At 37.7% G+C, this 19,254-nt stretch overlaps 1 protein-coding gene across 4 annotated transcripts in view; it reads right to left on the bottom strand.

Moving 5' to 3' along the window:
• The window catches only part of IL31RA (interleukin 31 receptor A), an 81,259-nt gene that overhangs the window by 47,028 nt on the left and 14,977 nt on the right, over positions 1 to 19,254 (bottom strand). For 2 of the 4 annotated variants that reach the window (XM_046672324.1, XM_046672325.1), the window contains exons 2-4: positions 16,482 to 16,572; positions 9,443 to 9,560; positions 6,147 to 6,328 (exon numbers count right to left, since the gene is read on the bottom strand). In XM_046672324.1, the coding sequence (XP_046528280.1) occupies positions 6,147 to 6,328; positions 9,443 to 9,560; positions 16,482 to 16,536 (355 nt within the window). In that variant the 5' untranslated portion in view covers positions 16,537 to 16,572. Of the gene's footprint in view, positions 1 to 6,146; positions 6,329 to 9,442; positions 9,561 to 16,481; positions 16,650 to 19,254 lie in introns of all 4 variants that reach the window. The other 2 variants (XM_046672326.1, XM_046672323.1) reach the window with 1 other exon arrangement.

Below are 19,254 nucleotides of genomic sequence, written 5' to 3' on the forward strand. Positions count from 1 at the left end.
AAAGGTCAGACCTGAAACCATAAGGCTTCTAGAAGAAAATGTAGGCAGTACTCTCTTTGACGTCAGTATTAAAAGGATCTTTTCAGACACCATGCCTTCTCAGAGAAGGGAAACAATAGAAAGAATAAACAAATGGGACTTCATCAGACTAAAGAGCTTCTTCAAGGCAAATGAAAACAGGATGGAAACAAAAAAACAACCCACTAACTGGGAAAAAATATTTGCAAGTCATATATCTGACAAAGGCTTAATATCCATAATATATAAAGAACTCTCACAACTCAACAACAAAAAATCAAACAACTCAATAAAAAAATGGGCTGGAGAAATGAACAGACATTTCTCCAAAGAAGATATACGGATGGCCAATAGGCACATGAAAAGATGCTCATCATCGCTGATCATCAGGGAAATGCAAATCAAAACTACACTAAGATATCACCTTACACCCATTAGAATGACAAAAATATCTAAAACTAATAGCAACAAATGTTGGAGAGGTTGTGGAGAAAAAGGAACCCTCATACACTTCTGGTGGGAATGCAAACTGGTGCAGCCACTATGGAAAACAGTATGGAGATTCCTCAAAAAATTAAAAATAGAACTACCATACGATCCAGCCATCCTACTACTGGGTATTTATCCAAAGAGCTTGAAGTCAGCAATCCCAAAAGTCCTATGTACCCCAATGTTCATTGCAGCATTATTTACAATAGCCAAGACATGGAAGCAACCTAAGTGCCCATCAACAGACGAATGGATAAAGAAGATGTGGTACATATATACAATAGAATACTACTCAGCTGCAAAACAGAACAAAATCATTCCATTTGCAATAACATGGATGGACCTTGAGGGAATTATGTTAAGTGAAATAAGCCAGCTAGAGAAGGATAATCTGTGTATGACTCCACTCATATGAGGAATTTAAAAATGTGGACTAAGAACAGTTTAGTGGATACCAGGGGAAAGGTGGGGTGGGGGGTGGGCACAAAGGGTGAAGTGGTGCACCTACAACATGAATGACAAACATTAATGTACAACTGAAATTTCACAAGATTGTAACCTATCATTAACTCAATAAAAAAAAAAAAGAGGGACATCTACAGCAATACAGGCCTATCTCAACAAACAAGAAAAATCTCAAACAATCTAACACTACACATAAAAGAACTAGAAAAAGAAGAACAAATGAATCCCCAACACATACAAGAAAGGAAATACTAAAAATCAGAGAAGAAATAAATGAAATAGAGACTAAAAAGACAATAGAAAGGATCAATGAAACTAAGAACTGGTTCTTTGAAAAGACAAACAAAATTGACAAACTCTCAACTAGACTCAGTAGGAAAAAAAGAGAGCAGGCTCAAATCAATAAAATCATAAATGAAAGAGGAGAAATTACAATGGATACCATATAAATACAAAGAATTATAAGAGAATACTATGAAAAACTATACACCAACAAATTGGATAACCTAGAAGAAATGAATAAATTATTAGAATCATACAACCTCCCAAAACTGACTCAAGAAGAAATAGACAATCTGACTAGACTAATCACAAAGAGAGAGACTGAAACAGAAATCAAAAATCTCCCTGGGGCCAGCCCCATGACTGAGTGGTTAAAGTTCTGCAGGCTCTGTTTTGGTGGCCCAGGTTTGCGGGTTTGGATCCCAGGCACGGACTTGCTCCACTCATCAGCCATGCTGTGGAGGTATCCCACATACAAAATAGAGGAAGACTGGCACAGATGTTAGCTCAGGGCTAATCTTCCTTGAGCAAAAAAAAAAGGAAAATTGGCAATGAATGTTAGCTCAGGGAGAATCTTCCTCACCGAACAAAAAGAAAGAAAAAATTCTCCCACGAAAGTCAAGGATCAGACAGCTTCTCTGGTGAATTCTACCAAACACTCAGAAATTTAATTCTTATCCTTCTCATACTTTTCCAAAAACTTGAATAGGATGGGACTCATTTTATAAGGCCAGCATTACCCTGATACCAAAACCAGACAAGGATAACATAAAAAAGGAAAATTATAGGCCAATATCACTGATAAACATGGATGCAAAAATCCTCAACAAAATATTAGCAAATAAAATACAACAGTACATTAAAAGGATCATACACAACAAACAAGTGGGATTTATTCCAGGGACGCAGGGATGCAACATCCACAAAGCAATCAATGTGATATACCAAATTAACAAAATGAAGAATAAAAATCACACAATCATCTCAATAGATGCAGAGAAAAAACTGGACAAGATTCTACAACCATTTATGATATAAACTATCAATAAAATGGGTGTAGAAGGAAAGTGCTTCATAATAAAGGCCATATATGATAAATCCACAGCCAACATCATACTCAGTGATGAAAAACTGAAAGCTATTCCTCTAAGAAGAGGAACAAGAAAAGGATGCCCACTTTCACCACTCTTATTCAACATAATATAGGAAGTCCTAGTCTGAGCAATTAGGCAAGAAAAAGAAATAAAAGGGATCCAAATTGGAAAGGAAGAAGTAAAACTGTCACTATTTGCAGATGACATGATTCTATACACAGAAAATTCTAAAACATCCACCCAAAAACGATTAGAAATAATTAACAAATAAAGTTTCAGGGTATAAAATCAACATACAAAAATCGGTCACATTTCTATACAGTAACAATAAACTAGCAGAAAGAGAAATCAAGAATATAATCCTATTTACAATCACATCAAAAGAATAAAATACCTAGGAATAAATTTAACGAAGGAGGTGAAAGACCTGTACACTGAAAACTATAATATATAAGTGAAAGAAATGGAAGAAGATATGAAGAAATGGAAAGCTATTCCATGCTCATAGATTAGAAGAATTAACAAAGGTAAAATGTCCATATTACCTAAAGCAATCTACAGATTCAATGCAATCTCATTCAGAATTCCAATGGCATTTTTCACAGAAATAGAACAAGGAATCCTAAAATTTATATGGAACAACAAAAGACCCCAAATTGCCAAAGTAACCCTGAGAAAAAAGAAGAAAGCTAGAGGTATCATACTTCCTGATTTTAAAGTATACTACAAAGTTATAGTAATCAAAACAGCCCACCACTGTGAGAAAAACAGACACCCAGATCAATGGAACAGAACAGAGAGCACAAAAATAAACCAATACATCTATGGAAAGCTAATTTTCAACAAAGAAGCTGAGAACATACAATGAAGAAAGGAAAATCTCTTCAACAAATGATGCTGGGAAAACTGGTCAGCCCCATGCAAAAGAATGAAAGAAGACCATTATCTTACACCATACACAAACATTAACTCAAAATGGATTAAAGTCTTGAAGGTAAGATGTGAAACCATAAAACTACTAGAAGAAAACACAGGCCATTTGCTCTCTGACATGGGTCTTAGCAGCATCTTTTTGAATATCACGTCTCCTCAGGCAAGGAAAACAAAATAAAAAATAAACAAATGGTAATACCTCAACCTAAAAAGCTTCTGCAAGGCAAATGAAACCGTTGATAAAATGAAAAGACAACTCAACAACTTGGAGAAAATATTTGCAAATCATATATCTGATAAGGAGTTAATTTCCAAAATATATAAAGAACTCCTACAACTCAACAACAAAAAACCAAACAACCCGATCAAAAAATGGGCAGAGGATATGAACAGACATTTTTCCAAAGAAGATATACAGATGGCCAACAGGCACATGAAAAGATGTTTAACATCACTGATTACAAATGGCTACTATTAAAAATATAAGAAATAAGTGTTGCAGAAGATGTGGATAAAAAGGAACTCTAGTACACTGCTGGTAGGAACGCAAAGTGGTGCAGCCACTATGGAAAACAGTATGGAGAGTTCTCAAAAATTAAAAATAGAAATACCGTATGATCCAGCTATTCCACTTCTGGGTATTTATCAAAAGAATACAAAAACACTAATTCAAAAAGAAATATGCATCCCTATGTTGACTGCAGCATTATTCACAATAGCCAAGATATGGAAGCAACTTAAGTGCCCCTCAACAGATGAAGGGACAAAGATAAGATGGTATACATATACAATGGAATAGTACTCAGCCATAAAAAAGATGAAATCTTGCCATTTGCAACAACATGGAGGAACTTTGAGGGTATCATGCTAAGCAAAATAAGTTAGATGGAGAAAGACAATTACCATACGACTTCACTTATATACGGAAGATAAACAAACACATAGATACGAAGAACAGATTGGTGGTTACCAGAGGGGAAGGAGGTAGGGGGAGGGTGAAAGGGGTAAAGAGGCACATGTGTATGGTGACAGATAGCAACTAGACCTTTGGTGGTGAGCACAATGCAGTCTATACAGAAGCTGAAATTTAATGATGTACACCTGAAATTTATATAATGATATAAATCAATGTGGCCTCAATGAAAATAAAGATATTGAAAAGACAACCCACAGAAAGGGAGAAAATATTTGAAAATCGTATATCTGATAAGGAACTTGTACCTAGAATAGATAAACAGCTCTTAAAACTTAACAATAAAAAGACAGCACAACCTAAAAATCGGTAAAGGATTTGGATAAATATTTCTCTAAAGAAGATATACAAATGGCAAATTAGCACATGAAAAGATGCTCAACATCATTAGTCATTAGGTAAATGCAAATCAGAACCATATTGAGATACCACTTCAAACATACTAGGATGGCTATAATCAAAAAGACAGGCAATATCTAGTGTTGAGGATATGGAGAAGTTGGAACCTTTATAAATTTCTGGTGGGAATGTAAAATGGTGCAGCCACTTTCATAAAGTTTGGCAGTTCTTCAAAAAGCTAAAGACAGAGTTATCATTATTACCCAGCAATTTCACTAGGTATGTATCTAAGGGAATTGAAACATATGTCCACACAGAACTTGTACACAAATATTCATAACAGTATTATTCATAATAACCAAAAAGTGGAAACAACCCAAATGTTGATCAACTGATGTATAGATGAACAAAATGTGGTATATCCCTACGGTAGAATATTATTCAGCTATGAAAAGGACTAAAATACTGATAAATGCTACAACATGGCTGAACCTTGAAAACATTATGCTAAGTGAAATAAATCAGATCCAAAGACCACATATTGTATCATTGCATTTATATAAAATGTCAAAAACAGGCAAATCCATAAAGACAGAAAATAGACTAGTGGTTGCCAAAGGTTGGGGGAAGGGAGAAATAAAGTACTGGGGACTGGCTATTATGGGTATGAAGTTTCTTTTGGGGGTGATGAAAAGGTTCTGGAATTAGATACTGATGACGTTTGCACAACTTTGTGAATATGATTTAAAAAAAACAGTGAATTGTCATTTTTAAAAGGTGAACTTTTAAATGGCATGTGAATTATATCTTAATAAAGATATAATTGGTGAAATATGGTGGAATAAATATGGTGAAAACAAGTGTCTGAAAAAGAATTAAAAAGGTAAGAATTAGTAAGATTATTACTTTTTTTTTTAAGATTTTTATTTTTTCCTTTTTCTCCCCAAAGTCCCCTGGTACATAGTTGTATATTCTTCGTTGTGGGTCCTTCTAGTTGTGGCATGTGGGACGCTGCTTCAGCGTGGTCTGATGAGCAGTGCCATGTCCGCACCCAGGATTCAAACCAACGAAACACTGGGCCGCCTGCAGCGGAGCACGCGAACTTAACCATTCGGCCACAGGGCCAGCCCCAGTAAGATTATTTTTTAAAATAAGAGTTTTACTCTCTTTTCCTACATGAGCAATGATATTTTGAGGGGAAAAACTCTGTTTCTTTGAGTACAATTTATGGTACAAACTGCAAGAGGAAATCAGGGACCAGCAAAAATGTTTCTTCTCATGCCTTGTTTTTCATTGATCAATTCCTTCTCTCCTTCCTTTTTTCCTTCTTTCCTTTCTTCCTTCCTTTATTTCTTCCTTCCTTTTCCCCTCCTTTCCTCCATCTCTCTCTTCCTCCTTCAATAAGAAAACAAATTTTCTGTATATCCATAACACACACCTACTATATCTTTGAGCTTTGAGTCTACTTTTGAGTCCACAGATATCTCTTTAAAAAGAAAAAAGAAGGGGGTATCTCTTAATAAAAGTATATAAGAATATCAAATGACACTTACCTATGGTATCTAATCTCCATTGTGTTATATCAGATTTAATTATACCGTCTGCATTTTGAGCTTCCACTTGAATGGTGTAATTATCTGGTATTGTTATTGGTGGAGGATAAAAAGAGCATGAGGTACGAGCTGTACTTGTAGAATTACCAGTAGTACAATGATCACTTTTACGTCCAAAACAGCTTTGAAGGAAAAAGTTATTCAACACAACTTTAGTACAGCAGTTTGGAATATATTAGCCATACTTAATATATTAAACACATATTTGTTAGTTTCACTCTGGGTTTCTCTTGCGAAGTGTATAGTCCAGAATTTAGTGTCCCTGTCTCCAAACTCCTTCCTCACCTCCAAAGAGAGATAAAAATTACCTGCTTCCTGCCTACCTGAGTTGCTATGAACCGTGGTGACCTCCTTGAAACCCTATGAGTCTATCAAAAGCTACACTCATAACGCATTTCCTATTGATAAAAAATAATGACTAGACCCCTGAAAATCCAAGATTCTAGCCTTGAGAACTTATTCTTAAAAAATAAAATCAAAGTCGATTTGTTAAATAAATTATGGTAAATAGATAAATTTTAAAATGATAGTTTTTAATACATCTATATTTATTGATATGAAAAGATACCCATGCTCAATTGTTGATGAAAAAAAGCAGGATACATATTATGTACAGAATGCTCAAATTTATAGAAACATATTTACATAACTATTCTTAGAGATGTCTGGAAAGATCATCAAAATGTTAATATTGTTACCTTTGTTGGTAAGATCTGGGGTGATATTTTATGTTCTTTATATTTTTCAGATTGAATTTCTTGCCACTGGTATATATTGTTTTTGGAAAACTCATTACAATTATTTTCCTAAAGAGATAGATAATTTAAACCCTACCAAGGTGTAACTTAATGACAACAAGAACTCATATTGGTAGGAATCACATGCGTGGATATAGCTATCATCCACGTGGCTCTGGGGATTATGTAGGAGACGGAGTAGGCTGAGAACAGAAAAGGAGGCCCTTCTTACAAGGTGCCATTGTTTGCTGGGGCAGGGGGTGAGGGAGCAGAGCTTGGACACACAGCATCATGGGATTTTGAAAGTAGAAAGGACCTCAAGGGTTTTCTACGGTTATTGTGCAGTGCAGAAACGGCCTCCAGGGTAATGCTGTGTCCAGGTTACAAGTACAGGCTCTAGAAGCAGACCAGGTTTGAATCCTGGCTTTGCCCCTATTAACCCTATGCCTTGGGCAAATTTCTCAACCTCTGTGCCATAGTTTTCTCATCTCTATAATGAGAATAGTAATATACCTATAGCATAGGTTTGTTCTGAGGATGAAAGGAGTTAATATATATAAAATACTTTTAAAATGTCAAGCACGTAGTCTAAATGTGAGGTAATATTGTTGCTACTAGTACTATTATAATAGTTGAATATTTTTGTGTTTATTCATGCTAGAACCTTCGAGAAATACTCCTTCATCCCTTTTCTACACCTCTAGAGATCGTTCAAGTTTCAGTTCAAAAACCACTACTTCCATGAAGGCATTCCAATCCCTCTTTTTCTTCTCTGAGGAAAAATCAATTCCTATTGTTTCTGGGCATCAGTAGGTTTTTGTTCATACTACTGACCCACTGTAATCCACCCTCAGAGTTGACTAACCACAAGGAAATCCTTCCATTCTGCTTGGAAGAGATGGTCTCAGTGATAAACTCACAAAAATACAAGCTAGTCTGGGACTCTTGGAGAACCTAGCAGGCCTGGGGTCATCAACTGGGGCTGTGTATAGGTCTTAGGACACCCAGGGGTTTCCTGCTTCTACATGACCAGCTGGCAATAATAATGACAATCCAAAGGAAGCAGCGGAGGGGCAGGGGAAGAAATGACCCTTTAAAACAGAAATATAGGAGTAAACCTACTGAGGCTTACAGATTTTCATTCTACAGGCTCTTCCTATTCAACATTGGGCTTAGAACCAACAAGTCGGGGAGAAGATAAGTCATTTGGACTATGGATTATTGGGCTTTTATCATCCTTATTTTCTAAAGGAGGGGTTAGCAAACTATAGCCTGCAAGTCAGATATAATCTACCTCCTGTTCTTGTGTGGCCCACAGGCTAAGAACAGGTTTTACATTGTTAAATGGATGGGGGAAAACAATAATAAGAAGAGTATTTTGTGGCATGTGAAAATTATATGAAATTCAAGTTACAGTGTCCATAAATAAGGTTTTATTTAGGACAGTCAGCTCCATTGTATGTTTTACATACTGTCTATAGCAGCTTTCCTGCTACAGAAATAGTGTTGAGTAGTTTGACAAAAACCCATCTCTCTCCAGGCCTAAAATATTTACTATCTACCCCTTTACAGAAAAAGTTTGCCAACCCCTGTTTTAAATCATCTCTCTGATATATTCATTGATATGCCAGTGCTGCAAAGAACACTGTTTACTTCTTTTCCTTTCTTCTCCTGTAAAACATGAAGTGGACCTTTCCTTACAACACCACTTACCAATTTCCAAGGAGTGAAAAAAAAAGGAATATATATGAGATCTTGCATTCAAAAACAAAACAAAACAAAAACTTGGAACTATAGACTTTCTTTTTGGAATGGAAAAGACTTAAAGATCATCTTTCAATAGTCCCCAACATGGGCTTCCTTATTCCTCGGGGAACATGAAGGACATTTCAAGAGCTATTTTAAAAATTTCAAAAAATCCCTCTCTAAAATATCTAGCTTTTGGCTAGGATTATAATAAAAATTTTATATTTACATTATAATAGAATTAGAATAAAAAGGGATATTTGAGGTAGTGAAGAATTGGGATTCACTGTCCTGGTGGAATATTGTTTGAGAGGGGTCACATAGCAAATTAGTAGCAGTCTGAGGTAGATCTGCCTCTTAGTTTTGGGTCTATAACCCTATTTACTATATCTGAATCCATGAATAATGGACAGTTTATAACACATTCTGGAAAGAGGAGGAATATAGTTGAATATAGTAAATAAACAGATTTTTCCACTGTGCTTATCACTGGTGACTACTCTCGCCAATCCAGCAGCTCTAGGAGGAAGCCATCATGCAGCTATACCCGCCCTCCCTCTGTAGCTGCAGATCCTGTCAGCATGGCTGCAAGTAGCCAAGATATCACCCCAACCACTGGATGCATATCGTGGTCACCCAGAAGCTGTAACTGAGAAAACATTTTACTTCATAAGTGACTTGAATCATGAGTGAGCCAGGAGCCTCCGCCTCCCCTCTTACTCCCACTGAGAGCACACAAGCTCCTGTACTTACTAAGTTCTCTTAACTGTGTACCATGTATCACTGGCTTCTTTTTCTGGACTCCAGGTGCAAGTAAAATTTCTCTCATAGTAGAAGATGCAAGAAATGTTCTCAGGCTTAGCCAGCAGAACTAAAATAAAACACACAACTTCAGTACATGATAAATACTGCCAGCATTGAATATTTTGATGAAAATAAGCTAATCAAAAGCTGGATTTGTTGGTTAGTTGCTAGGTATAATACATTCTCCTCATCAGGTCCATGGAAAAAAGTCTAACTCAATCTCTTCAATTATTCCCTATGAAGAGCTGGATTTCTAATTTTTACATTCTTACTCAAAAAAGCAATATTTGAGGAGCAAAAATTACATTAAGACACTGGGAAAATACAAAGTGTTAGTGAAATACAAAGTAAAGCATCAAATGATAAAACCACTCTGGATAACTGGGCAATGGATGATGTAGGGAGAAGAGAAAAATACAAAACGTTGAACTATGCCACACTTCGACCTTATCTATCAATAATTTTTTACCAGGAGAGTGTATAAAAGAGAAAATTTCTGAAATATCTTCAGCTGTATTTTCATATCTTATAAATCTTTCTCCTTCTAGTTCCCCATCCAATAATATCCATCCCTTCATACAGAGAGCAGATACTACCTCTAGAACAGGGATCTAGACCCTCAAGGGGTCCAGAGATAGAATTCAGGGGTGCATGAAATTAAATAGGAAAAATTATGCATCTTTATTTTTCCTGAATCTATCGTTGACATTTACAAATTCCTTCCATCATGAATGTGGTCAGCAACCTACAGTAACATCACTACTTGTAACTTTGTCACCATTAAAAATCACAGTTACTTTCTGTTATATTTCAGTTGTTGCAGATACCTTGAAATATCAAATACTATTGTCACTGTTACTAAATTAAGGTAATTATGAGGTCTTCTTATTTAATGTGTTAATAAAAAAACACATATATTACTATGTTACAAATTTGTTTAATATTTTGATAATGTTGTTTTAATATAGTTGGGTTTCTTTGTAATCCTATACATCTTATTTATGCATTTACAAGTATTATTTTGAGAAGCGGTCTACAGGCTTCACCAGATGACCAAGGGGTTCACCATACCCAGGCACACATAAACACAATTAAGAACTAAGGGCAATTTTAAACCAAGGGCAATGTTCAGCTCTGAGGCTCAAACTAACTTTTTTTTGAGCCTTTGGTAAGAGTATAGCCTTAAGAATTAGGCATTTTTGAGAGAGGAAGGCAACTTCTTAAGTTACCTTCAGATGTTAAAGCAAAGCTTTAATGCTTCTAGGAAGGTAGTCCCTACCAGACAGGAAGTAGGGAAAGGCACATCACTTCTAACCAGTAAAATATTGTAGGGGTTGGGGGGAAATGAAAATAAGGTAAAGTAAAGGGCTCAGTTGTGAGTGTTCTTGGTGGAGCAGTACAAACACATAGATGGGTCTCATGAACCAAGGCCATCTGGGCTGGTGGCCTATTTCACCAGGCACAGCCTGGAGGAGGTTACAGGCCTGTAGCCTAGAAGCCTCATGTTCTGTTCAGCACCAACTCCAGAGTGGCAGAGAAGTCTTAACACTGCACTGAGGGTAGGCTGGGGCAGCTCTTCAGGTGCACTCCATACAAGTGAGTGCAGCATGCAGAGATCCAGAAGTTCACTGTGTCTCAGAGTAGGTGGTAAGGGGTGGGTATAGATGTATGGGGCTGGTCCAGGCCTGAGATTCAGATGAAGAAGCTTCTGTGCACAGGGGGACTTCAGAACCACAGGCAAACAACTGGGGTATGAACTTCAGGAGTAGGTGCCAGAATGATGCCCCAAAGCCAAGATAAAGCCAGTTGTCCTGCAGTAGATAGCAGAGGAGGGATAAGATCACAGCAGACAGTCCAGAGAAGACCACAGGGCAACACAAGGACTGCTCACATGATTCAGGAGCCCCTGCCCAAGACTCTGAAGTCACATAAACCCTGCTCATATACCCAGACACCATCTAAGCAGGAGTGGGAGAAAGGCAGGAACTCTGAAACAGTAAGCATGTACCCCAGAGAGACTGAATTAGCTAAAAGACACCATAAACCAGAAGAAACTAAGACAATGTTAACAAATGTAAGTGCTACCCACTCCTCCCCTTTCTCAGCCCTACCTGGCTTTCCAAGGGAGAGGGGACTTTTGAAATTGATTAACTTGATTATCGCAAATAAAGATGCTATTAATTTTCTCTGCACATCTGACTAATACTGTATACATTTCAACTCTGTCAGAGGTTTTACTTTCTAATAGGAAGGCAGTAGTAAAGGGTTCCAGAATGGGTGGCATTCATTGTTTTGTTTAGGTTTGAGATTTTTTGGATTTGTACATACATTCACATATTTGCTCTACGAAATGCACACTGACCACATGGGTAAAGGAGCCCCTGGGAACGACAAACAAGAGTGAGGGAGAGCTAGGTGCCTCCATGTTGTGTCAACATTTCCAGCTCTTTCCTGAGAAGCTGCCTTCCTCTGAGTCCTGCACATGAACCTGATCCCTGCAGGTGACCCCTCAGTCAGCAGTTAAGTCAAAAGACTTTCTGTCTTTGCTACTTGCATGCTGAAAACCATGACAAAGCTGGTGATCTCTAATTCCAAATGATTAAAAAGACCAAAGTTAACCGAACCTGAACCAAATAATACTGCATTATTAAGTGGAGATTAGAAGTTAGACCAGTAACACATTCCTCGAAGAGCCCACACAGCTTGAAACTCTCCTTGAGGATTCCTTGGGTCAGCAAGCAGAATATTAATGATTTGACACTTCATAAGTGCCAGTGGGAACGTGGAAAATCCTACAAGACAGCGAACCAAGGGTCAGCAACAACGCCCCTGGAGGAACAACTTTCACACTGACCAACTCACTCCCTCTTTCCATGGCTCAGAGATAATGGCTGTATGTGTGTGTGTGTACATGTGGGTCTGTCTTTAGTCCTTCGGTCAAGTTTCTTACAAATAGTCATCCAATGTTAGCCTGCCCCCCAACCTCCATTTCACTAATACCTGTCACACTAACTCTTAGCAGGATTTCCAAGGTGATCCTTTGCTGGAGATCAAGGACACAAAACCTTTTCCCTATCTCCCCAGAATATTCTTTGGTCTTGTACTACTCTCATTACGGCTCCCTATGCTTTTTTTTTTCTTTCTATTTCCTTCTTCATTCTCACGCCACCATACATTGGCTGAACCCAAAGCTAGCCACCAAAAAACTAAGGCAGGAATAGATCCTCATGGATCCAAATATACCCCTACAAAACCTTGGTGAACCATGGTCTTACCTGTTTTTCCTCGAATACCTGTCCTTAGCTCTTTCAGAAGCTTTGATTAAATTATATAAAAGCCGTAAGTCAGTAAAGGAGTTAAACATCTGGGTTCTAGAACCATCAGTATCACCAGGTATCAGGAGAAGAGAAGGTGGTTCTAAAAACAATTTTCCACTCCACCTGAGCTTTTTTATGGAGTTACATTTGTTTTGCCCTTACTGTGTGGCACATAGCAAGAGAGAGCAACATTCTTACAGAGGCCACTTGATATTGGTATAGGGAAGGAAAAAATTCTTTTTCCTTTAACTTCCTGGGTTCTCCAGCTGGGGTCCTGTAAAATTAGACTGACGAAAGACAGATTAATAAGAGAAAAAGAGTATATTAATGCATGCAATGCATATTATGCAAAAGAAACCTCAATGAGGAATAACTCAAAGGGATGGTTAGAACTTGGGCTTATATAGCATCTTAAGGAAAAAAACAACAAATTTATAGAGAAGAGACAAGAAAAAGAAAAGAAATTTAGGTTTTCAAGGGTGGCAAACTGTGGAAAGGTAAAATATATGCGGGAAATTAATGGAGCAAGGTTTGCGTCTGTGCAGGTCCATCTTGGCACCAACTTTCCGTCTTCTTCATGGCCATAAAACTTCCCCAGGAGAGGAGGTTTTCAGCAGTCCTCATTTTTCAGAAGTTTCTGCTTTTAGTCAGATAAAGGAAGAACCAAGAAGGCTTCATTTCTTCTTCATCTATTGAGTCTCATTTGCCTCCAGATCAAAATAACCCTTATGTCAAAGCAGCATATTTTGGGGTGGCATAATCTAATCCCCTACACTGGTATTACAGAAGAGATCAGTGATAAATAAAATGAATGCTCAGTAATACTTCCAGTGCTTATCAATATCTCCCCTTCCTGGACATATGAGAAGAATTTACTTCCTTGCCCCCTTGAAATTAGGCATGGCCATGTGACTTGCTTTGGCCTCTGACATGAGAGGAGAACTTAAGTGCTGGTGCATGATTCATCTTTCTCTCCTCCCTCTGCCCCTGCACAACCTGAAAATCGATGCTGAGCTGGTAATATATTAGGATGGTAGAGCCTGCATCAGCCTAGGTCCCTGCTTACCTGTGATGGACATATAAAGTTTGTTGTTTTAAACACTAATATTTGGGGCTTGCTTATTTCTGCAGCATAAACAATGCTCCCTGATTAATGTAAAAATAGAAAGCCTAGTCTGAAAATCTAGGATTCTAAGACTTGGAGGAGGAATTAACTTTAACAGTTTTGCTGCTTCTTCTTGTGTGTCCTCATGACATTCTAATTGTGCATATGTATCTCAGGTCATTTTAGCTTTGTTTTATCACAAATTAGGGGGTTGGGTGAAAATGGAATAAAAAGGACTAAGTCAATAAACAATATTAGGCTTTACTCTAACTTTCTTGCTTTACTTATGGTTACCCGTTCCAGTTTCAGTTATCTGGTGTGACACACACATCTGAACTGCCTTAACGTTATGTAACAGAACAGCCATGGCTGGCAGAGCTTACACATCTATTGTCCTGCCTTTTGACTTGCTGGCAACCAGCATGTCTATTTTAAATCTTATTCAACTTATCTCTAATTAGAATTCAACTCTTAAGTGGAAGGAAATTGTGACCAAGCAATGAAGGGCACTTCACCTCTGTTATATTTTTTACAAAAACCCAGTAGTACTGGACAGTACTCTTCATGACTGTCAAGGTCATGAGAAATAAGAAAAAAACTAGGAAACTATCACAGACCAGCAGAGACTAGCGAGACATGACAATTCAATGCAATATAGTACCCCAAATTAGATCCTGGAACAGAAAGAGAACATTAATGGAAAAACGAGTGAGATCCAAATAAAGCCTGTAATTTAGTCAACAGTAATCTGCCAAATATCAGTTTCTTAGTTTCGGCACATGTACTGTGGTATTATAAGATATTAACAATGGGGGAAAGTAGATGAGGAGTACACAAGAACTCTCTGTACTATCTTCACAATTTTTCTGTAAATCTAAAATTATTCAAAAACAGAATTTTTATTTTTAAAAAATAGGGTAACTGAAGGCTAATTTGTCACTTGCACACATCTATCCTCCCACAGCTTCAAAAAACTACATAACTATATTCCTACATTTCTAGAAATAACTATTTCCCCTATTTTTAGAAATAAGGGGTAATAGTCATAAATTTCTTCTAAGAAAGATTAGGAGAATGTTCTTGCTTTTCAGAGAATTTCCCACATGTAAGAGGAGCATTTTTCAAAATTAAAAAGATGTTCTCAATCCCCCTTCTTTTCTCTACGCTCATATCACTTTGGTGCTGTTGCTGTCAGTCTTTTGAAAAGTGTCTTGAAATAGAAGAGTAAGGCTGAGCAGAGACCAAGGGAATGATAGTGCAGAAGGGAAGTAGGCTGGTAACTGAAGCCAGTTATGTAGGAGATGGTGTAAGTAAAAGGTGGTAAGAAGAGAAGACAAAGACGAAAGATAGGAAAAGACAAGCTGAGGGAAAAGGTGCTATGATGCACATAATAAGAACTTTAAATTGGATAACTGGGAGCAATTGTTGATTTATGAGCTGGCCAGGAGAGGCTAAATGAAATGGGGAGACACAGGCCTCCCTGCCTATATTGTCTATAAAGCTCCTGGGTACCACAGGTGTAACCCAAGGGGGCTGCAAGCCAGGCCATGCCAGGACAGAGGTCTGAAAAACATTATCTCTAGGTCATGACTGCTCTCTTGGTGACCCCCACTTACTACATGTTATGGGCTGAATTGTGTCCTCATTCAAAATTCATATGTTGAAGTCCTAATCCCGAGTACCTCAGAAGGTGACTGTATTTGGAGATAGGGCCTTTAAGGAGACATTAGTTAAAATGAGGCCATTAAGGTGAGCCCTGATCCAATCTAACTGTAAGAAGAGGACATTAAGATACACAGAGGGATGACTACATGAAGAGGAAGCAAGAGAAAAGCCAACTGTGAGCCAAGGAGAGAGGTGTCAGGGGAAATCAACCCTGTGGGCACCTTGATCCTGGAGTTCAGTCTCCAGAATTATGAGAAAATTAATTTCTGTTAATTTAAGCCCCCAGTCTGTGGTATTTTGTTATGGCAGGCCTAGCAAACTAGTACACTACAGGATGCCTTCCCTACCTTCCCATTGCCCATTCTTCACTTTTCCCCCCTCTGGTCTTAATTTTTTTCCTTTAATGTAAGATGTGATCAAACTAATGGACCTTAGATCTGGAAGGTACTGTATGGATATTAGGCCCATAGTCTTGAGTTGGACCGTTGTAGAAATACATTGTTTCATCATTTCCCACATTCTTGGAATTTATTGCAAATAGTGCAAAAATTATATATTTTTGTTTTTATGTATTTACGTTTTATATGAAACCACTGCACTTAACACAAAAACTATTGAGATAAGCACTTATCATTACTCTAAAACAGTAGATCTTGACCTTTTGGGGGGGGGGTCATATCTCCCTCTGAAAATATGATAGGCCATCTTGCCAAATTTGCATATGCATAAGTATATACCAAAATGCACACGCCTACCCACACAAATTCAGGGAGTTCACAAATCCTCTGTTGCCCATGAACATGTGCCATGTCCAGGTGTCCCTTTGTTATCAGGTAACAATTCTTGTCCAAAGAAGGCAGTAAGAATCACATAATCCATAAAAGGCCACAGGCCCACCTACCTGCCAGGCTGAATTTGCAGAGTAGAGGGAGCATCCACAGTGTCCAGGCCCACATAGTCTTCTAGCTATCTCAGGCAGGCTGGTGAGAGAGCTGAATATGTCATCAGTCAAGAGTTACTGTGCTTCCTGTCTCTTCTCAACAACTCTATTTCCAGTAACAAACAGATTCTGGGGATTTTGAGGAAAGGTATTTTATTTATTTTTTTAACTCTTTAATTTTTTTTTTTTTTTTGGCAATCATCTCATAGATCCCTTCATAATTACTCTATCAACCCTAGTCAACATTTTATTTTGTCCACAATTCATTCCACTATGTAACATGAAAAGTATACTAGCCACCAAGAATATATCCGAAAAATAGTATTGCCCTCTGGTCTCCGTCTCAGTTCCCAACATTCTGGCCAAATGGAACAACCAATAATTTCCCAAAAGCACGGTGTTATTTCACATCCCCATGCTTTGCCCATGTGGTTCCTTCTGCCTAGAATGTCCTTTCTCCCTTATTCTTCGCAAATCAATCCATCCTTCCAGACTTATCTCAAGGCTAACCTTCTCTAAATGCCCTCCCTGAACTCCCAGACGGAGTTGGCCAGCCAGTTCCTCCCTGTGTCCCATCCACCGTCCTTGCCATCTTTACTGCAGCATGTGACACACAGCATGGCATTTAGCAGTTTACCTATTGGCTTCTCTACATATAGGAAGCTTCCAAAGAGTAGAGCTTCTCTTACTCCTCTTTGAAGCCTTAGTATTTAAGACAGTGCCTGGTACATGGTAGACATTCACTATTGTTCATGGAATTAATTAGACTCCTCATCATATCCCAGGTAAGATGGTGAGATAGTCTAAGGATAAGCAAATGTAAAAGCAATACCTCACTTTCAGGAAGAAATAGATGATGCTACATTTTCATCTGACAGATCATTATGGGAGGGGGGGAGAAGAGTTCTCAATAAAATTAATCATTTGAGAAAAATTCACATGCAGCATTTCTGGAGAAAACCACAAGGATAAAATTTTCTCATGTACAAACCAATTGAAATACCTAACTAACTGAAAATGCCTAAGACAATAAAGCAGAATGAGAACTTGGAGCTATAATAATAAAAATACTATCATGAAACAATAAGAGGCTGGTTACATATCAGCAATAGTTAATGACTGTTACTCAATAGCAGTAGCTATTCTTTCAAGAAATAACTGTTTTGATTTAAATGAGTCCAAAGTTTAAAGGGAAAAATTTTAATTTTCAATGAAAAATAAATGTGTTGTTTAAAAATTAATCATAACACTAATAGCATTTTTTTTAAGGTCTAATCATTAAAAATATTCTCTTAATTTTTTCCATCTCCTAGCCAGAAGGCGTGCCCTTACAAGTCCCAAAAGTATACTGCAAAGGGAGGGAGCCAAACCATGAAAACTCTATAGAAGCTATGATGTTGACAGTCTCAATAATTGAATAAATGAATAATTACAGATGCTAAAGCTAAAACTGCTATTCTGGGTTTTGCATTTTATTAATCTTATCAATATTAAATGTTGAATAAAATATTAACATATAAAATCTTTTTAAATTAATAGTAATTATTGCTTGACTCCTTTACAGTGAGAATACTCACCTACTATTTGGGAAATTAAAAAAAAAAAACCTCAAAGAAAATCAACAGTACTAAATTATATGTAGAGACAAAGCTGGAAAAGTTGCAGTAGTTGAAGAGTGTGGCATTCTAGAAGTTCACACTGCCTGAGTTCGAGCCCTGGCACTCTCACAAATTAGCTGGTGACCTCAAGTATTCTCTTATTCATTCAGCACTGTGCCAGCCACACATTAGATGCTGGAATAAAAGAAGAGCCTGTCCCTGACTTCATTCTAGTTCAATGGTTTTTAAGAAGGAGAAGGGGGTCAGAGGACAGAGAGGATGTAAAATTCCAGGGTGAGCTACTGTCATTGATGGCTCTGTGTCATACCCCTCAAATGGGCTTGAGGCAAAAAAGGGCTGAGAACCACTGATCTACTTGCAGAGACAGAAGCATGGACACTAATCACAAATATCACATGCTCAGTGCTGTAATTATAATAGTGCAAGGAGAGCATAGAGCATCTCAGGAGAGGAATGACAGTGGAAAGCCAATAAGCATTGCTATTATGACAATGCCCCTCATTCTAATGCTTGCTTACCCTCCAGTGCCTTTTCCACTTTCCCTGACACACCGGAGGACCACCTCAAAGTGATTGCTCATGGGTGGTAAATGCGAACAAATGTGAGGTGCCTCCCAGGAACTTAGAAATAAGTTCAATTGAGAGTTCAACTAGCAAAATCTGCGCACAAAGGTGACCCTAGTTATCTGTGGGAGTAAATCAAGACTATATGGGTAAATGTTCAGTTGAAGAGCTTGAGTTCACTCCAAATGCCAGGCAAGGAAAACTGGTATAATCTCAGAGTTGGATCTGGAAAATCATCGTCATTCAGCTGCAGGAATCTATTTAACTAATTGAATCGTAAATAGAAGGAGATTTTCAGAACAGAAAGGAGAGGTCACCTCTGAATGTAAAACATCGATAGTTAAAAATAAAACAGTAAGTTGGCAGTGTTTATTCAGTACTATCTGCTCGAAGAAATGATGAAACTTCCTGTTACTGGAGCAATATATTCTATAACAGTGCAACCATCAGACCTCACCACAACCTTGATGAAAGATACCTCAAAACCCCAAATCTCTCTGATTGCTCTGATTCTGTGAAGCCTTCTCTGATTACTAATTTAGCAGAAGGGGA

The sequence above is a fragment of the Equus quagga genome, chromosome 9 (genome assembly GCF_021613505.1).
Source record: "Equus quagga isolate Etosha38 chromosome 9, UCLA_HA_Equagga_1.0, whole genome shotgun sequence".
Classification (NCBI taxonomy): domain Eukaryota; kingdom Metazoa; phylum Chordata; class Mammalia; order Perissodactyla; family Equidae; genus Equus; species Equus quagga.